A 16,437-nucleotide genomic window follows, 5' to 3' on the forward strand; every position below is an offset into this window, starting at 1 on the left:
GATAGGCTGATCCTGGCCAATTTCAGGTGAATGACTAAACTCTCTAAGTAAAACATAAATTCCACAATCAGGATTTATCCATAGCCCCAAATATATGGATATGATACTTCACAACCACCTTTAAATTTATCTTCAGATGTATGCACCGTGCAGGCTTTATGAAGTTTAACGGTCTTCTGCTAGCCGCCTATACAAAGTGTCCCTTATTATAATTAATATAAATTGCCATTAATTCCAGGCGGCCCTCATGTGGTGCAAGAAGTACTGTGACACGGACCCCAACATCAACCTGAAGGAAGTAATCGGGAACTTCCTCGAATACATCCAGTTCCACAAGATCCCGGCTAACGTGCTGATGCGCGAGGTGCACCCGTTGGGGCTGGTGCCATACTCCATCATCATGAACGCGCTCGCATATCAGGTGCGGTATTGTGCCTTGGTTTCACCTTACCACGCATGTCCTATTTATTATCTGAGGAAAACCTCGAACAAATTCAAAGGTAAGCTCTTAAAAAGGAGTAGGTACACAGTTTTTAAAGGGCCTATGGAGTTGAAAACGTGCGTAGACTACGTCTGCAACCTTTTAATCTCTTGATAAAACCTCGCTCGCTAAATAAGTAAGACTTTTTTGTGTGTTACAATGCATGTCTTCCAGGTTGAATCTATGGTTGTGTTTTTCTCGAGTTATTATTTAAGGGCAACAAAAAGAGTGAAAAAGCTTCAAATAACAACGCGCATAATGCCACACCTGGAATCAAGCTTTTATCCGTTGTAATCAGGCGAGCCATATGCATGTTTGCTTCATTGGAGTCTCTTGAGCTTGGCTCAACCAGGATATTTAGCAATAAGGCACTTAGGAAATATGACACTTTTGTTGTAAATAATGTAAGAAATAGCTTGTCTTTTTTCTCTAAAGCAGGATAAATAAGAGACCCATTAGTGTTAATTAAAATTAGAGTAAACCATCTGCTTACTAGTTAGTGATGTTTGATTTTTATTACGCTTGGTTTGTTATGCTTTTGTTAAGTATTATGCCGGACTTTTTTTTATTTGCGTTTATAGATAATGCATAATAGTCTACATTAGAAGTAGGAAATTTATTAGAGTGCTGAAAACGCTCTTGTTGCAGGCAGACCCGGCCAGCATAGACCCAGGCAAGCTGTCCCCAGCGCGAGTCCGGCGCGCGGGACGCTCCATGTCCGTGCAGTCCTCGCTCGACCCCTACGGGTCCAACACCACCCTGTCCTCCACCGGCTCGAGCGACGTCCCGTCGTCTGACTCTCGGCACAACTAACGCGAGGGGAACCTCCCCCGTCCCGCGCCTGAACCCATCCCTGGCCCTTCCAACGCCCCCACCGCTCCTCTCTCTGACAAACCCCCAGACAAGCCCCCCGAAAAGCTCGGGCTCTTCTCTTCTATCAAAAGAGCTGCGAGCAAGAAATTCGGGGACCGCCGCTCTCCTACCCCCAAAACCAGGGAACCGCGATCTAAATCGGACTCTATAAAACATGCGGCGCTCACGCGACAAGTTTCGGAAGCCGCTGCCTCAGGTGATCCGACTTTCGAACGATGCAGACCTAAGAAGAGAGACAGCGAGACCGAATTCCCTGTACGCAAGTCGACTTCTGAGATTTCCGAAAGCTTCCCGTTCGTGAGGCGTGCGTTAGCTGAGATAGAGAACGGCTTGAATTACTTTAGAAAATCGGTTGCTGAGTCTGGGGAAACTAAGCCGTTGTCGCTTCGTACTGAGCCGCTTGTGGTGGTGGCGGCTGCTGAGGATGAGACACCTGCGTCGCCACCGCCGCCGATGGGTTTGAAAGAGCGCCGGGGCTCCCGAGGTTCCCCGTGTGCCAATCTTCCACCGCTTATGCTGCCTCCGAGTACTCCAGATCCGTCTCCAGGGCGTCTGTCTCCGAATCGCTTATCTCCGCAGCGAAGTTTGTCTCCGAAAGAGCCGCAAAGAACGCAAGAGCCATCTTCAGCGAGCGCAATACCTTCTACCAGTCAACAATCTTCAATGAGTCAGCTAACTTCATCTAGCCAGCCGTCGTCAGCACCACCCCGCGATCCACCGCGGCGAACTCGGACTCGTTCGGAAATGCCTCCCGATCCGCCTCCAAGGTCACCTCAAACCCCCCGTCCAGCCTCTGTTTCTCCTAAACACACGTTCGCTTTCAGGATAGTGATGAAAAAAGTGGAAAGTACACCGAACACATCATTTGACAGACCCGACCAATGAGAGTACCTCCTTTAAGCGCGGCCGCTGTTATGCGGTAGGAGTACTCGAGGTTAAAACGCGCTTTTCTCCACTATAGAAAGGCTAGCATAGATTAGTTAGCGGCGTTTCTACATTACAGTTCGCCAAAATTACTTCAATGAATACGCTTTTCAATGATCTTCATCTTATGAAACCAGGGGCTGGTCCTCCTTGAGGGTGTGTGTCAAGATTGTGTGGTATTGAATAAGAATTAAATAAGATCTAAGGAAACCAAAACAAACTTGTTTTAATGATAACGTTAGTTGAATTTAAACTATCGTGAGACATAAGACTTTAAGCTAATTTTACTCACGTATTTTTAGTCACTCATGCGATATATTTTGGAGAGCCTAGGTCTCCATTTTGAAGCACTATCAGCTCATGTACTGTTAGTAGCGGTCGTGACACGAAACGAGTGAATAAAAATACGTGAGTGAAACAATAAAATTAGCTTAAAGATAACGTTACTTAAACAAAATGACATGAATGTATTGTACTGTAAAGCTTTTAAAACGTATATGTATATATTATTTATAGAACAACTCTCAATATAATATGTTTCCATTTGTTGTGAATTTAAATCCGTCAGTGTTAATTATTTGTGAATGGCATATCAATGTAAGTAAATTTTACAATATAAATGCATCTCAGCTTTAGTTAACCCTTTGAACGCCACGCCTATAGTGGACGGCGTGTCATCGTGAACAGGGCTCGGAACCGGTTTTTTTTTGTGAAACCAAAAATATCGGTTTTTACGCAGGACTGAATCATGTATTCAGTTAACAAATTCGTATTATAAGATTGTCCCATTTAAAATGATATAATAAACCAAAGAACGAAAATGAACGTAATAATACCGGTAACCGGTATCGGTCGGAAGCGAAAGAGGTATGTCAGGATCGTAGCAAGTGGAAATCCGTGGTTTCTGCGTACCCCTCCGGGAAATAGCGTGATTATGTATATATGTTTGTAATACCGGTATTTTTTGTATGAAGTAAAAACCGGTTCCGAGCCTTGACCGTGAATTTTGTCGGAATGTACGAAAGTTGTTGTCTTTGTTGACGTATTGGGCGATCAAAGGGTTAAACGGGAATAATTATTTTACGCATAACCTATGTTAAACTAAAAGAAGTAGTATGATATTTTACAAACTTTGTAATACTCTGGTTTTAAACATGCTGTTGATAATTCATAATAAAACAGTATCTAATCAAGTATAAAATTCCATCAGTTCCTACTATCAAAATGTACCTTATGCAAAACCTGATGAGTTAGATACAAACAAATTATTTTTTATTTAATTTATTTAAACTTTATTGCACAAAATACAAATAAAATGTACAAATGGCGGACTTATTTTTTATCATATTAGAAATCAATTAATAGTACATTATTGCAGAGGCCGGGAAAGGGCAATTCGTGGATGAGTTTCGATTTTGTCGGACGACGCGAAGCGGAGTCCGACAAAGAAGACGAATCCACGAATTGCTATTCCTGCCGAGGCATATATAGTGCTTTTCTCCAAACATGCGAGGAAATAAGCTAAAATAATTATTATTTAAGCATCACTCAAATCAAACCTTCACATCCAAAATGTCAAAAACAATTTCCCTCTTTAATTAATTTTTAAAAGTTAAAGGCACAAACTTATTCTGCCATTCAGTACCATTCAATATTCGTTCATTCAATATAATTGCGCAATATAGTTTGTCAAACCAACTTATCAGTCAGTAAGAACCAGGAAAACTACACCCATCCTTTTCCTTTGGTTGCTAGTACTAGTGTAAGACAAAGATAGTATGATTCTCTTTGTCTATGTTTGAAATGAGAAAGTCCTTTGACAAACTATGTAAGCTTTATGAAAACGGATGAGATTTAAAAAAAATATATAAATAATCTTTGATTTTATTAAGCAGTATTCGCACGATCATACACGTGAAATGATAGCTGATCGGGTCGTGTAGAAGCGGCTCGCGGCAATAATAATTGGCTGTTTGCGTTTTTTATTATTAAAAAGTAAAAAACACTACAGTAATAAGTTATTACTGTAGTGTTTTTTTACTTCCCGTCCGCTAGAACAGGACAGCGATAGTTTGATGTTTTTTAGTTAGAGTTTGACATTAACGAAGAACTTCCCGTACTATTTTTGCTACAGTAAGGTGTACATTTCCGAGCATATTGGAGAAAATATAATTATTTTTTACTACTGCCTTAATTATTATATAAGTTAATGTTTTTTAAGAGTTGTATATTATAATCACTCTTGCAAGCTCATGCCATATTCTGAAATAAGGAATACCAATTAAAATTTGAAGACTGCATGGAAAAAGAGTAAACTCGATTTAAATTTGGTCTGCCAGGGCAATTTCGCTTATGGGGCAAATGCAAACTACTATAAAAATACAAATGAGTATATTATCAAGACTATCAAGAGTCACTTATATATTTATAGCACAAATTCGTCACAGTCACAAAAGATAGTTCATCCATTATGGTATAAGCTCTAGCTCTCTAGACTTGAGACTCGTTTTTTTAGAGTAAGTAGTTGCATTTGTCCCATAGTAACAATTAATTTCCCTGGCTGACCCTATGCGATACCTTAATGTTAATATAATTTTCCTTTTTTACTGTGGGACGTACCACATTTTTAGGTACAATTTATTCGTTGATTTTTTCATTGTGGTAGACATCTGTATTTAAAATTTATAGATTATGCGACACCCTTTTTTAACAAATATTGTATTCAAATAAAATAATTTACTAATGTGCCTGCTTATGGATTAATTTGTGCAACTTAAAGCCCGATTTAGACGATGCGAGAACTCGCATGCGAGTTTCATACCATTACGGGTTTTGATTGGTCGGTTGAATTGGACGTAACCAACAGTCCGCAATGTAACTAAAATCACATGCGATTTCGCGCGCCGTCTAAATCAGCCCTAATACATTATATTTACTGTTAATATCTAGATAATATATTTGTTTCGGTTGTTATTCCATGTGGCTTTCAAGTCTGATTATTACAATTCAACATAATTTTAAGAACACATTGTCAGTGTAAATCTGTGAATAGTCAGTCTGTTATCTTTTGAAAAAATAATTTACTTTTTTTTTTACACCGTATGTATATTCACTAAGTTTGAATTTAAGGAATAAGGAGTAACTTAATGATCGATGTTGAAATAGAATAATATTTTTCATTAAAAAAGGCTCATTAATTTCTAATCGACTGTTTATATTTGTATAATGAAATAATGATAGGTACTTAATTTTTTATATAATTTTATTTTTACAGTTCTGTATAATCAATTGAAAAAACAGTCACTAGTCTTACAAAAAAACTATCGGTCCATGACAGACCACATCTAAATCGGCAGGCGCCATTTTTAAAAAAATATATAGGCCGGGAATCCAAACATTAATGTATTATTTGCCCTTTGAATGCTACGCCTATCGTGTGTCGCGCTGGCGCGTCATCGCCATTTTGTCGTCGTTGTCATCACCTTGCCGGTATGTCCGAAGGTTGATATTGAACTGTGGCAGCGCGTCACTTGACGTCTTTGGCATTCAAAGTGTTAAAAACAATGGCAACCGGTCACTTCGTATGAAAGTGACCCGTATTCATTCCTCTTGAGTGTAGTTCAAATTGAACTTAAATTTACTCCCTAATTTACTTGCAAATTTTTTACACAACTAGATTTTGACGCTTGCCGACAAAGTTGATTAAATTAAATATATCTGTTGTTATTTATACATTGTATTGATATAAATCCAAACTATATTATGGATTGAATGTGCCTGTTGTCTCGTTTCTCCACATTTGATGTCGTTTTGGATATAAGGGCCATTCTATTTAATGTTGTACAATACCCTTTTTTTTCAAATTGGGTATTTTTATGTTAGTCCTGCTCAAAATCACGAACTCTTTCGATACTAGTAGAATAAAAAGTGTCATAAGATGTTAATTTCCATTCCGTTACCTACCATTCTCCATAGACTCCATATAACGGTTACGGAATGGAAGGAACCAAAATAATATGGAATATTTGGAATACTTTTTTCATCTATTAAGACAGAAAGAGTTCATGATTCTGATCAGGCCGCGTAGCCAACATGCCAATCGCTTACGCTCCGTAGCGATCTAAACGCAACTGTCACTGTCGCACTAATATGGAAGAGTGATAGAGACACGAAGCGTTTCGTTGTCGAAGCGATAGCGATTGTAATCTTGGCTATAGGCTAGCAGTATATTCTATAAAATTCCAAATTCGAAAAAAAAAAGTATACGACTTGTACAACTTTCAATAAATTGGCCTATGAACATAATCTCGAGTGTTAGGAACACTCATTGTACTTTTATACGGTTAATGAACGGGTTACCATGTATTTTCGATGTTATACAAAAATTGTCTGACCTGAAAGTATTTTTGTAATGTTGTATATAAATATACGTATAGCGTGTGACGATACTTCGATAACATGTGAATTACTGATTTCTTTTTCTGGATTTAAAAGCGGATCGGTGTGCAATCAAAAATAAAATACGGAAATAAATTATATTCACGTATTTTTTATGACAGTAACTGATTTTACCACGGAGTTGACAAACAGGTAGGAATTTTTGAATTAATGAAATAATTGAAAAAAATGAGCGCTCTGAGCAAATTGAACATGCGGCGTTTAGCATACCGGTCTAATCTATCAATTATTTAGTATGGGGTTAGCATATCGTGGGTCCATATCGGGTCGCATACCTAATAATTGATTGTCCTAATGTGATGTTACGCATAAAAGTCATTTCGTATAATTGTTATTGTGCTGGAAATATTAACATTTCTGAAAAATTATAACACAAATCTAACCTAACCTACCCTATTCTACACAACCTATGCAAAATATTTTCAAAAATACTTTCTGTTTCAGCTGGAGAAAAAATATGCGAAAACAGATTTATGGGTAACTTTAGGTACATTATGACAATCAATTATTATGCGATGAGATAGGATCGCATATCGTTGCTGGTAAATTTTTGAATATAGTTTGAGACTCCAGAACAGTTTACCGGTAGATGTCGCAATGCGCCTGCCTAAGGCATTTAAACAAAAGGATGAAATGAAAAATCGCACGCTTCTGGTAAGCTTCGGCAGTTCCATTGGTTAAGAGTCAGTGAGGATCGGTATTCCAAAAGGTCGCAAATTTAAAATTTTATATAAGTACTATCGCTTGCAGAGTCTGCAGTTTGCAATGCAGACGTACCTGCTAGAAAAAAACATGTTTAAACAGAGGAAGAGGAGACATCAAACAAATCGATTTCGCCTGCATCCATTGCAGCTAAGGCCATTAAGGAATGTGAGTCACATTAGGCCGGGTCGTGTCCGGGCCGGAGCTTACGGGGCCTACTCTATGACATAACAGGCGCTCACGTGATGCTTTCAATAGAAAACGATGCGCCGGAAGCTCCGGCCCGGACACGGCCCGGTCTAACGCGAGTTATCCTTTAGTTAGCCTGTTACCTTCAAGGTGTACCTATGCAATGTATGCCTATCGCAAGAAATCGGCGTGTTAGAAAATCAAAGTTTTGAAAATTAATTAATAGTTCGATGTGCTTTATTTATCAGTCAATGTTATCGGAGTATATTTATATTGATTCCAAACCACAATCGCTGTTGTAATTTGTGGAGTGATAATATAATTATATCATCAATATATTATAAATTCCAGCTATTTTCTTTATTTCTTCTACTTCTTCTTTACGCTTGATTTCCGATATATAATTACTGCCGCTGTAATTTCAAAATATTTATTATTTATTTATTTACAAAGTTATTTTGTTAAGGATCATTTAAAAAGGTAAACTTAAAATTATTTCTGTTTTATGACCATACCTTCATAACTTACTTTATTATAAAGGTTTTCTTAAGGAACTGTTTTCAGTTATTTGGGCAACCTAGGTACTAACTAGAGCGAAGATATTTGGTATGACTTTTAATTTTCTCTGTTATTTATTTGTGATGGTTATATATTTGGCAAATTAAAAGCCAAAAGGGTTATGATCTTATGATATTAGCAGTATATTATCCTCAACCTATATTGGCCCTCGCTTATGCTCGGACCGATAAATTGCCTCGGGTAATATGGGTTACTTTACGCCCTTGCTGTAGTCTTATGGCATAGCATATACATTTTTATTTTGAAGCACATTTCAATATATAAAATAATATTTTTATGGTATATAATAAAATTTTTATGAGATAATAAAACACTAAAAACTTCTAAATAGAAAATTTTACCGAAGTCGTAGACGCTCGGTAGTGCCCAGAAGGCTGGCCACATTGCTCCACTGGATGGCAATGCTATCCGTTGGGCAAAATATTGGCCAGCCCTCTGTTCACCAGAAGCCTCTATGAGGCGCTTTGATAGCTCCTCATAGAAGCGACTGTATAGTATGTGGGTTGCCAAAACTACTGATTTCCTTCGAACCAGTATACCGGGTGTGGCCTGTAATATGAGCAAGAAATTAAACCGTAGGCTGTACTCCTCATATTGACCAACATTTGTTCAGCGACTTTTAAAAATTACTTGTGGTTTGATTTTTAATACACTTTAAAGTTTATTCTAAGACGCAATGTATTGCGAATTTGGTTATGTTTAAGGCGTGACAAGCAACGTCAATCACAATGATAATGGCGTGGCGATGGCGTCCATTGAAGATAATATTTATTTTGTATGAAGAATAGGGAGTCTAAATACTTCATAATTTTTAAAAGTTGTTGAACAAAAGTGTCACCGTTTGAGGATATATCTATGTTTTAATTATATGCTCATGTTACAGGCCACACCCGGTATAATAATACTTACAAAATATGTTTATATACAGTAACATTGGTGTTGATTGGCTGTTGCATGAAATTGTTTGATATCTATATAAATAAAGATAAGTGGCAATGAAAACCATTATTTGAAACACTTGCATTTCATTTCCCTCTTTTCCCAACCTTTTTGCCGCTGTTGCGGAACAGAGACAACAAATGCAGTGATTCGTTCCACTAAAGGGGCCCACTGATTAACAGACCGCCGGACGGTATCGGCCTGTCAGAACAAATTTTGACAGTTTCGAACAACTTACAGGCCGATACCGTCCGGCGAACTGTTAATCAGTGGGCCCCTTAAGATTACGCAGCCCAAAGGATGTCATTCCGTACCAGAATCCGGGTGTCTACAAGATAGAATGCAGTTGTGGAAGTGCGTACATTGGCCGAACTAAGCGCAGCGTTCAAGAGAGGGTGAAGGAACACATAGCAGCGGTTAAAATCGCCATGTAAACAAATTCGCAATAGCTGAGCACTTGCTGAAGTGAACAAACTAAGGTCAATATGATATTTAACGACTACTCTGGCCTAAAGGGTAGTGACCCTGCCTATGAAGCCGATGGTCCCGGGTTCGAATCCTGGGCATTTATTTGTATGATGATACAGATATTTGTTCCCGAGTCGTGGTTGTTTTCTATATACATATTATGTAAGTATTTATATATTATATATATCGTTGTCTGAGTACCCACAACTCAAGCCTTCTTGAGCTTACCGTGGGGCTTAGGGCAATTTATGTAAAAATGTCCTATAATATTTATTTATTTATTTTATTTATTTATATGTTATATATTAATTTTAACTGTGTGCAGTTTTAATATTAATTTGAATTGTATTTTAACACTTATTGGTAATATTGTGATGTATGATTTTTAGTGTTTTTTTTTTATTTGTAATTTTATTTAAATTTATCATGTATGGATCGTAGTTATCTGAAATAAATGTATTTTGATTTTATGATTTGATATGGAGCAGACCGTCTAAACTCTTGCGTTTGTAAATAAACTCCACTTACAAAAAATCGGTAGACCCGGTAGAGCAGAAGTGAAGTCCTTCCTTTCTAACTGAAATCCTTGTTGTTGTTGTTGTTTTGAAACTGCTTGTTCAACTTCGCTAATAAATACTATAAAATTTATACGTAAATTCTGCCGACCGGCTGTCTGACGGTATTAAGACGAAACGTGCACGCGTTCAAACGCGTCCCGACGCAAATCCACTGACGATTATTCAGGAGATCTGCCCGCGGACTTTTGTGCCCCGGTATTGTTGTCGCAGAATTTTTTTGCTATTTTCTAATTTTTAAAACATATTAAACACGTGAAATATGCAGTAAATAACTAATAAGTGAACGTATTGATTTATTTTACACAAGTAAAGGTCGTCCCTACAATTATCTGCCCACTAACCAACGACATTTTGTGAAGGTCATGGTCAGAGCACTAACTAATGTAACTAATCATCAATGGGACTTATGTCCTTACAATAAGGTTGACGAATTATCAGGCAGCAGTGTGGACGATGGGTACTCATTCTGACCAACTTGATGATTCTAACCATCTGCTGTCATGGCACAATGAACACTTGAACAGGGCACATGAAGTTGTGCCATGACACAATTCCTTTTTGAAAGTTAAATATGAGAAGATATAGACCGCATAAAGCGTGGGGTCCGTAACGCGGATTTTCGAACGGTTCTGAACCCCTAGTGTAAATTTCAATCGAGCGTTCGCGTTTGCGTTATGCCTATTTTTGTATGGGATTTAGACCAGCGCCCCAAGCGAGGCATTTTGGAGAATCAAAATCCCACACAAAATGACAGGTAACCCGTCGAGCGACTATCATACCTACCACAAAATGATGAAAAACAATTTGACCCATATTTATCTGGGTTATTTAACATACGTAGTCTGATACTGAGTCGCTACAGCCTAAATTGAGTTAGTATCACGCATGTGATACTAAGGCGCTCCACGGGTTAACGCAAACGCGTACGTCACGTCACGCTATCGAATGAAATTTACACTGGCGGCGCGATTCGGGAAATGAATTAGAGATCCACTAGATATGAAATAGTAAGATAAGATAGTAAGATAAGTATAAGATATTATGATTGTGACGTTCCACAGTAAAAGGTACCATTTCACCGGCTGAATATTGGAGCGGCGTTAATAATAGCGTAAGCGGTTTTCACCTATCAAGACGACCATCATATCCGTACTGATACACCTATTGTATTTTCAGACTGATTCGTTGAATTCTTCTTAAAAACCTTTCTGCTCCAAATAACACAATTACTCTAGTAACAGGACTCTAAACAAAATAGAGCTCGAGAATTTAATTTCCTTGTAAAAATAAATTCCATTGCCAACAGTTAACAAACAATTACTGCTTTGTGAAAAAGCCTTTGACATTTCGTAATTATACTTTCTACAACGGACTCGACTCGGAAAGAAGTGCTGTACAAAATTTGTAGGGGCCTGCATAATTAATGGACCGGCCTCTACTGAAGCCTATTTGTAGTGGGAGGCGTTGATAACTTGATACCTAATAACAGCAAAGAATATAATATATTATGTATAGTTAGTAGGTATACTATTTTCAATTATTAACTGGAGGTCTTGGGATCTATAGTCCGTTTTTTAGCATTAGAAAGAACTTCGCAGAAGTAAGCTTGTGGTTCCAAATCCGGCACTTTTAGCGGTAATACTTTGAAGTAAATTATATGTATTGAGATTGATTATCTAATGTAGCATACATTAGATAATTCAATAATCATTAACAAATAACGAGCCTGATAAAAACTGCACGCTTGCTTCTGTGGAGTTCTTTCTAATGCTAAAAAAAACGAACTATAATCCCGGATAGGGTATTTATTTGTCTATTTATTTAACCACAATTTTTTAATAACTTCTAGTATATGTCCATGAACATCCCGCGCTTATTATAATCGGGGGGCACGGCAGTGCCCCCGCCAAGTCGAGCGCGAAGCAAACACTGCCGTACCATCCTTTACTGGAACCATTTCGCCGCATTTTCAGGCCCCTATTTGAGAACCTCTGGATAAGACCAGAACGCAGAAATTTTGGTCATCCAGTAAGCTATAATCACATACTTAAAATCCAAAATTTCAAGTCTGTAGGTCATTTAGTTCCGAAGTTAAGCGAAAGCAAAGTTTCGCATTTATGAAACTCACTCATGATCATCAGAATAGAACTAGTACTTCCCATAAACTCAGAGAGCTGAAATTTGGTACAGAGTTAGGGTTTAAAGGCCACATAAAGGGAAAACCTAAAAATATTGCAATATCAGTCACGTTTTAAAGATCTAAGAACTGCATAAGTAAGTTTGTAATCCCATATAAATATATGATATTACAAAGTTACTGTTGCACTTCCTACAAATAGTAGGTAAAGTAAAGGTACACTACGATGTACGATGTGAGTATGAATGAAGATATGTTTAGTTATGATATGTGTATACATAGTATGGGTATGAGTACCCGAAAAGAAGGACTGCCTACAAAAAGAGATGAGATCCCATCAAAAACATTACATGTAAAAAGGTGCAAGTCTCGCAACGCTTTTACTACAAAAAAGTTTTGAGATGTAATGTGAAACCAAGTCGGTTATTTTAATCAGTGCCAGGGGGTGTTAAAACTTTATCAATAAGATATCTTTAATTTGTAATACGTATAATGACTTGGCCATCGCACGGCTGCGTAATGACAAAAGGATCATCGTCACCTATTAAAAATAATTCTAATTGAACATAACGCTAGCGCTAATTTCAGTTTGAGCATTACACATATTTACGAGTACGGTACGAGTAAAGCATTATGTGCGATTGCCAAGTCATTATATGATGATTAGTGACGGATTACTGATTATTATTTAATTATTAGATTTAATGAATGGGCAATACGAAAAACTGTTGCTACTTGTACAGTAGAATCAGAACCGGAAAAAAAGAAAAGAAAGATTTGTAATAATAAAAAAACTACTCCTAAAAAGAAAAAAAACGTGTTAAATAAGAAAATCTAATAAAATAAATCAATATGCCCACGTTTCTACAAAAAGAAGTGAAATCCCACCAAAAACATTCTGTAAAAAACTAGCCAAGTCTCGATGGAGCTGCTTGTTTATCTCTAAAAAGTAATGAAATCTAGACAAAGTCGTGCCAAGTCTAAGGTTCCTTACTGCGATTTCTTTATTATTATAGTTAATGTTGTGTGACTTGGCCGTTGAAGGGTACACAAGGGTACAAAACCAGGTGCTCCATGACACCATTGCACCAATCTGCCATTGCACCAAGAAGAAGTGTTTGTTTCAGGCTCGCCCATACATAAGTATTATTGAAATACGCAGCTTTATCAAGCCTACAATTGACTGGTTATTGAATCAACGTTTTCCAAGTGGCAATTTTCCATCGTCAATGGGTAGCGGTTCTGGCGACAGATTGGTGCAATGGTGTCATGGAGCACCTGGTTTTGTACCCTTGTGTACCCTTCAACGGCCAAGTCACACAACATTAACTATAATAATAAAGAAATCGCAGTAAGGAACCTTAGACTTGGCACGACTTTGTCTAGATTTCATTACTTTTTAGAGATAAACAAGCAGCTCCATCGAGACTTGGCTAGTTTTTTACAGAATGTTTTTGGTGGGATAAATTTTACAGTATTCAGGATATAACGTAAGCTGTAAAAGCTCCACGCGCAAATGAAATATAATTTATGCAAGCATCAACAAGATTTTAATAGTATATTATTCATCGTGGATGTAAAATTAGAACATAAACAATATTTTACCATCAAAGTGGCTTTCGCTACAAGGTAAAATCTATATTTTTAAGCTAAATACCGTTCTGGCATACAAATAAATAAAAGCGGAAAACATCACCGTCTTGGGTGGGATTTAAACCAATTGATTCGCTAGCCCAGTGCTCTACCATCTGAACTATAAAGACCTATACAGCAAATATTTCCAACATGAGCCTTAGGGAGGCCCTAGCGACATCTACAGTAAAAGAACGGCTACCGGAGTTCCATATCATATTGGAAATTGACCAGTAGCGATGCATTCATGCAGCAGCGATGTATTTAGGCATAATTAGACTGATTGATCTTTAAATCAGAGTCATTTTTATAGTTTTGAATGTTGAATTTCCTTTAGTTCTTTGAGAGATCAAAATTCGATTTGAGGTACTTTTAAAAGGACATCAGGATTTATAAGGATAGTCAGACTTAAGTGAAGCCCTTCTTGCATATTTATTTATACGCATTGCTCGGTTATGGCGTTCATTCCGTCACTCATTTATGAAGAATATTGACGGAGACAGTGGTAGAAATAACGACGCCGCAACAGTACCTATGGTGGTGGTGGTGGTACTAGTGCTCGACATGCTAATGCCCAATAGATGACACCCTGCTGACATAAGTTTCAAGATGAAATGTAGTGGGACCGCGTCGAGCACCAGTACCGCCACCTTAATGCAGATGCAGTTGAAATCCAAAAGTCACCTTAACATCGCTCGCGTCAAATCTGCAGCAACAATACCGCTACCAAAGCAATAGCTATTCAAATACAACCTTAATAATTTTATAGGCTCCGTTGCACGCTATTAAACTTAATTATAAATTAAACATGGACGTAATTGTGTTATCGACACAATGATTAGCTTTCCCTACGGAGATAAAATGTATTTTCATTTAATTAACTTTGTGCACAGAGTTAATAATTCAGCTACATTTCAAAGTGAATTTAGTAACATTTACTTTAATTTACGTTAGCTTTGGAAGGGATTTTAGTAGATCAGTGCCCAGTTTATCAAAAGCTTGTAACTTGTAATACAAGTGGAAGTCCCTTTCTAACAAAAGCTGTCAAAAAGGGACTTCCACTTGTATTACAAGTTACAAGCTTTTGATAAACAGGACACTGGTGTTAATTAGGTGCCTCATCATAAGTATTTAAAAGATAAAGTTGCAAACACCTAAAACCTAAAATATTGGTGATAAAGTATTCAAAGGCGTTTTTGGTCATAATTTGATTTGATATTGATATCAGGAAGAAAGCAAAATAAATATCGAATAAAGACGCGCTTAAATGCCAATATCCTTAGACTCGTATCCTTTTTATTAATGGTTTATAGCCAAGTCCAGACTTGGTAATAAATCCAGCTGGTTTATTACGATACAGCTCAGAGACATAAAGAAGAATTTAATCAGAATTATAATTCCATAAAAACTTAAATTTTCTTATCATTAAACTTACTTAAGTTTACATATCTACATCTACATCTACTCTGAGACGTGGATACTGACATATTTTTAATATTTCTCCAAGGCAGTTCTTCGTTAAGAAATAAAATCCATCCATGACGTCGCTTGCGCCCTTTATACATTATGCATTATAGGTAGTAAAACGCGTTAAAGACCAATTCCATTCACAACCAGATCTTGTGCAGGATTTATTGCTGAAGGGTTATAAAAGGTGGTGGTTTTGATTACCGACGAGTCGTAAAAGATAGGTATTATTTTCTTACTACGTACTGGTATAGTTCATGGCTATGATTAATACTTTATGTGCTCTACTCCTTAATGGATACAACAAATAATAATAATCTCCAATATCATCACAGATACATTAGAGACACCCTATATATATATATTAATATGCACAGGTGCTCAACTATTTCTAAATAATACCAAACGTGTATTTTGGATACGTATATAGCGTTATGTCTTACGGGATTTTATCATGGGGCAAATTCACTGACATAAATTCAATTTTTGTTTTACAGAAACGTGCTATACATAATATAAAGAATCAAGGAATACCAGGCCCTCTTAAAGTACCGTTAAATACTGTAAAACTTATTCATTCTTCATTTTAATACCCTTAATTTGGCGTAAAGTAGAGCCATTTAGTGGCACCGACATCGTGAAAAAATACATCATTTTTTAAATGAAAAAAATTAAATATTTAATTTATACTACAACGCTTTTATATCTAATAAAGTATGTACATACAAGCATGAAAACGTCTATTTACTTTGTATTATTCTGTACCGTACCATCGTAAGTGAATTTTAATGTAGCAAATTAATTAACTTAATGGAGTTTAAATGCCTACTTCAACATACTGGAAAAGCAAAAAGCACTTTACATGCCCGTGGCCGTTTAAAATTCCTTTCTGAGGGATCTAACAGCTACATTTGTCATTTATTACACAGTGTACTAAGTTAGAACAGTAGTCGTCGTCTTCATCATCTTCCTCGCATTATCCCTCTTTGTCACAGCTCATGGAAGCCTGC

At 37.0% G+C, this 16,437-nt stretch overlaps 1 protein-coding gene and 1 long non-coding RNA gene across 4 annotated transcripts in view; both read left to right on the forward strand.

Annotated features, from left to right (window-relative positions):
* Positions 1 to 5,020, forward strand: part of LOC134670403 (serine-enriched protein) — a 37,121-nt gene extending 32,101 nt beyond the window's left edge. For 2 of the 3 annotated variants that reach the window (XM_063528244.1, XM_063528245.1), the window contains 2 exons: positions 239 to 421; positions 1,130 to 5,020. In XM_063528244.1, the coding sequence (XP_063384314.1) occupies positions 239 to 421; positions 1,130 to 1,294 (348 nt within the window). In that variant the 3' untranslated portion in view covers positions 1,295 to 5,020. The remainder of the gene's footprint in view (positions 1 to 238; positions 422 to 1,129) is intronic. The other variant, XM_063528246.1, reaches the window with a different exon arrangement.
* The window catches only part of LOC134670424 (uncharacterized), a 363,694-nt gene that overhangs the window by 115,233 nt on the left and 232,024 nt on the right, over positions 1 to 16,437 (forward strand). The gene's annotated exons all lie outside the window — the stretch shown is intronic.

The sequence above is a fragment of the Cydia fagiglandana genome, chromosome 13 (genome assembly GCF_963556715.1).
Source record: "Cydia fagiglandana chromosome 13, ilCydFagi1.1, whole genome shotgun sequence".
Classification (NCBI taxonomy): domain Eukaryota; kingdom Metazoa; phylum Arthropoda; class Insecta; order Lepidoptera; family Tortricidae; genus Cydia; species Cydia fagiglandana.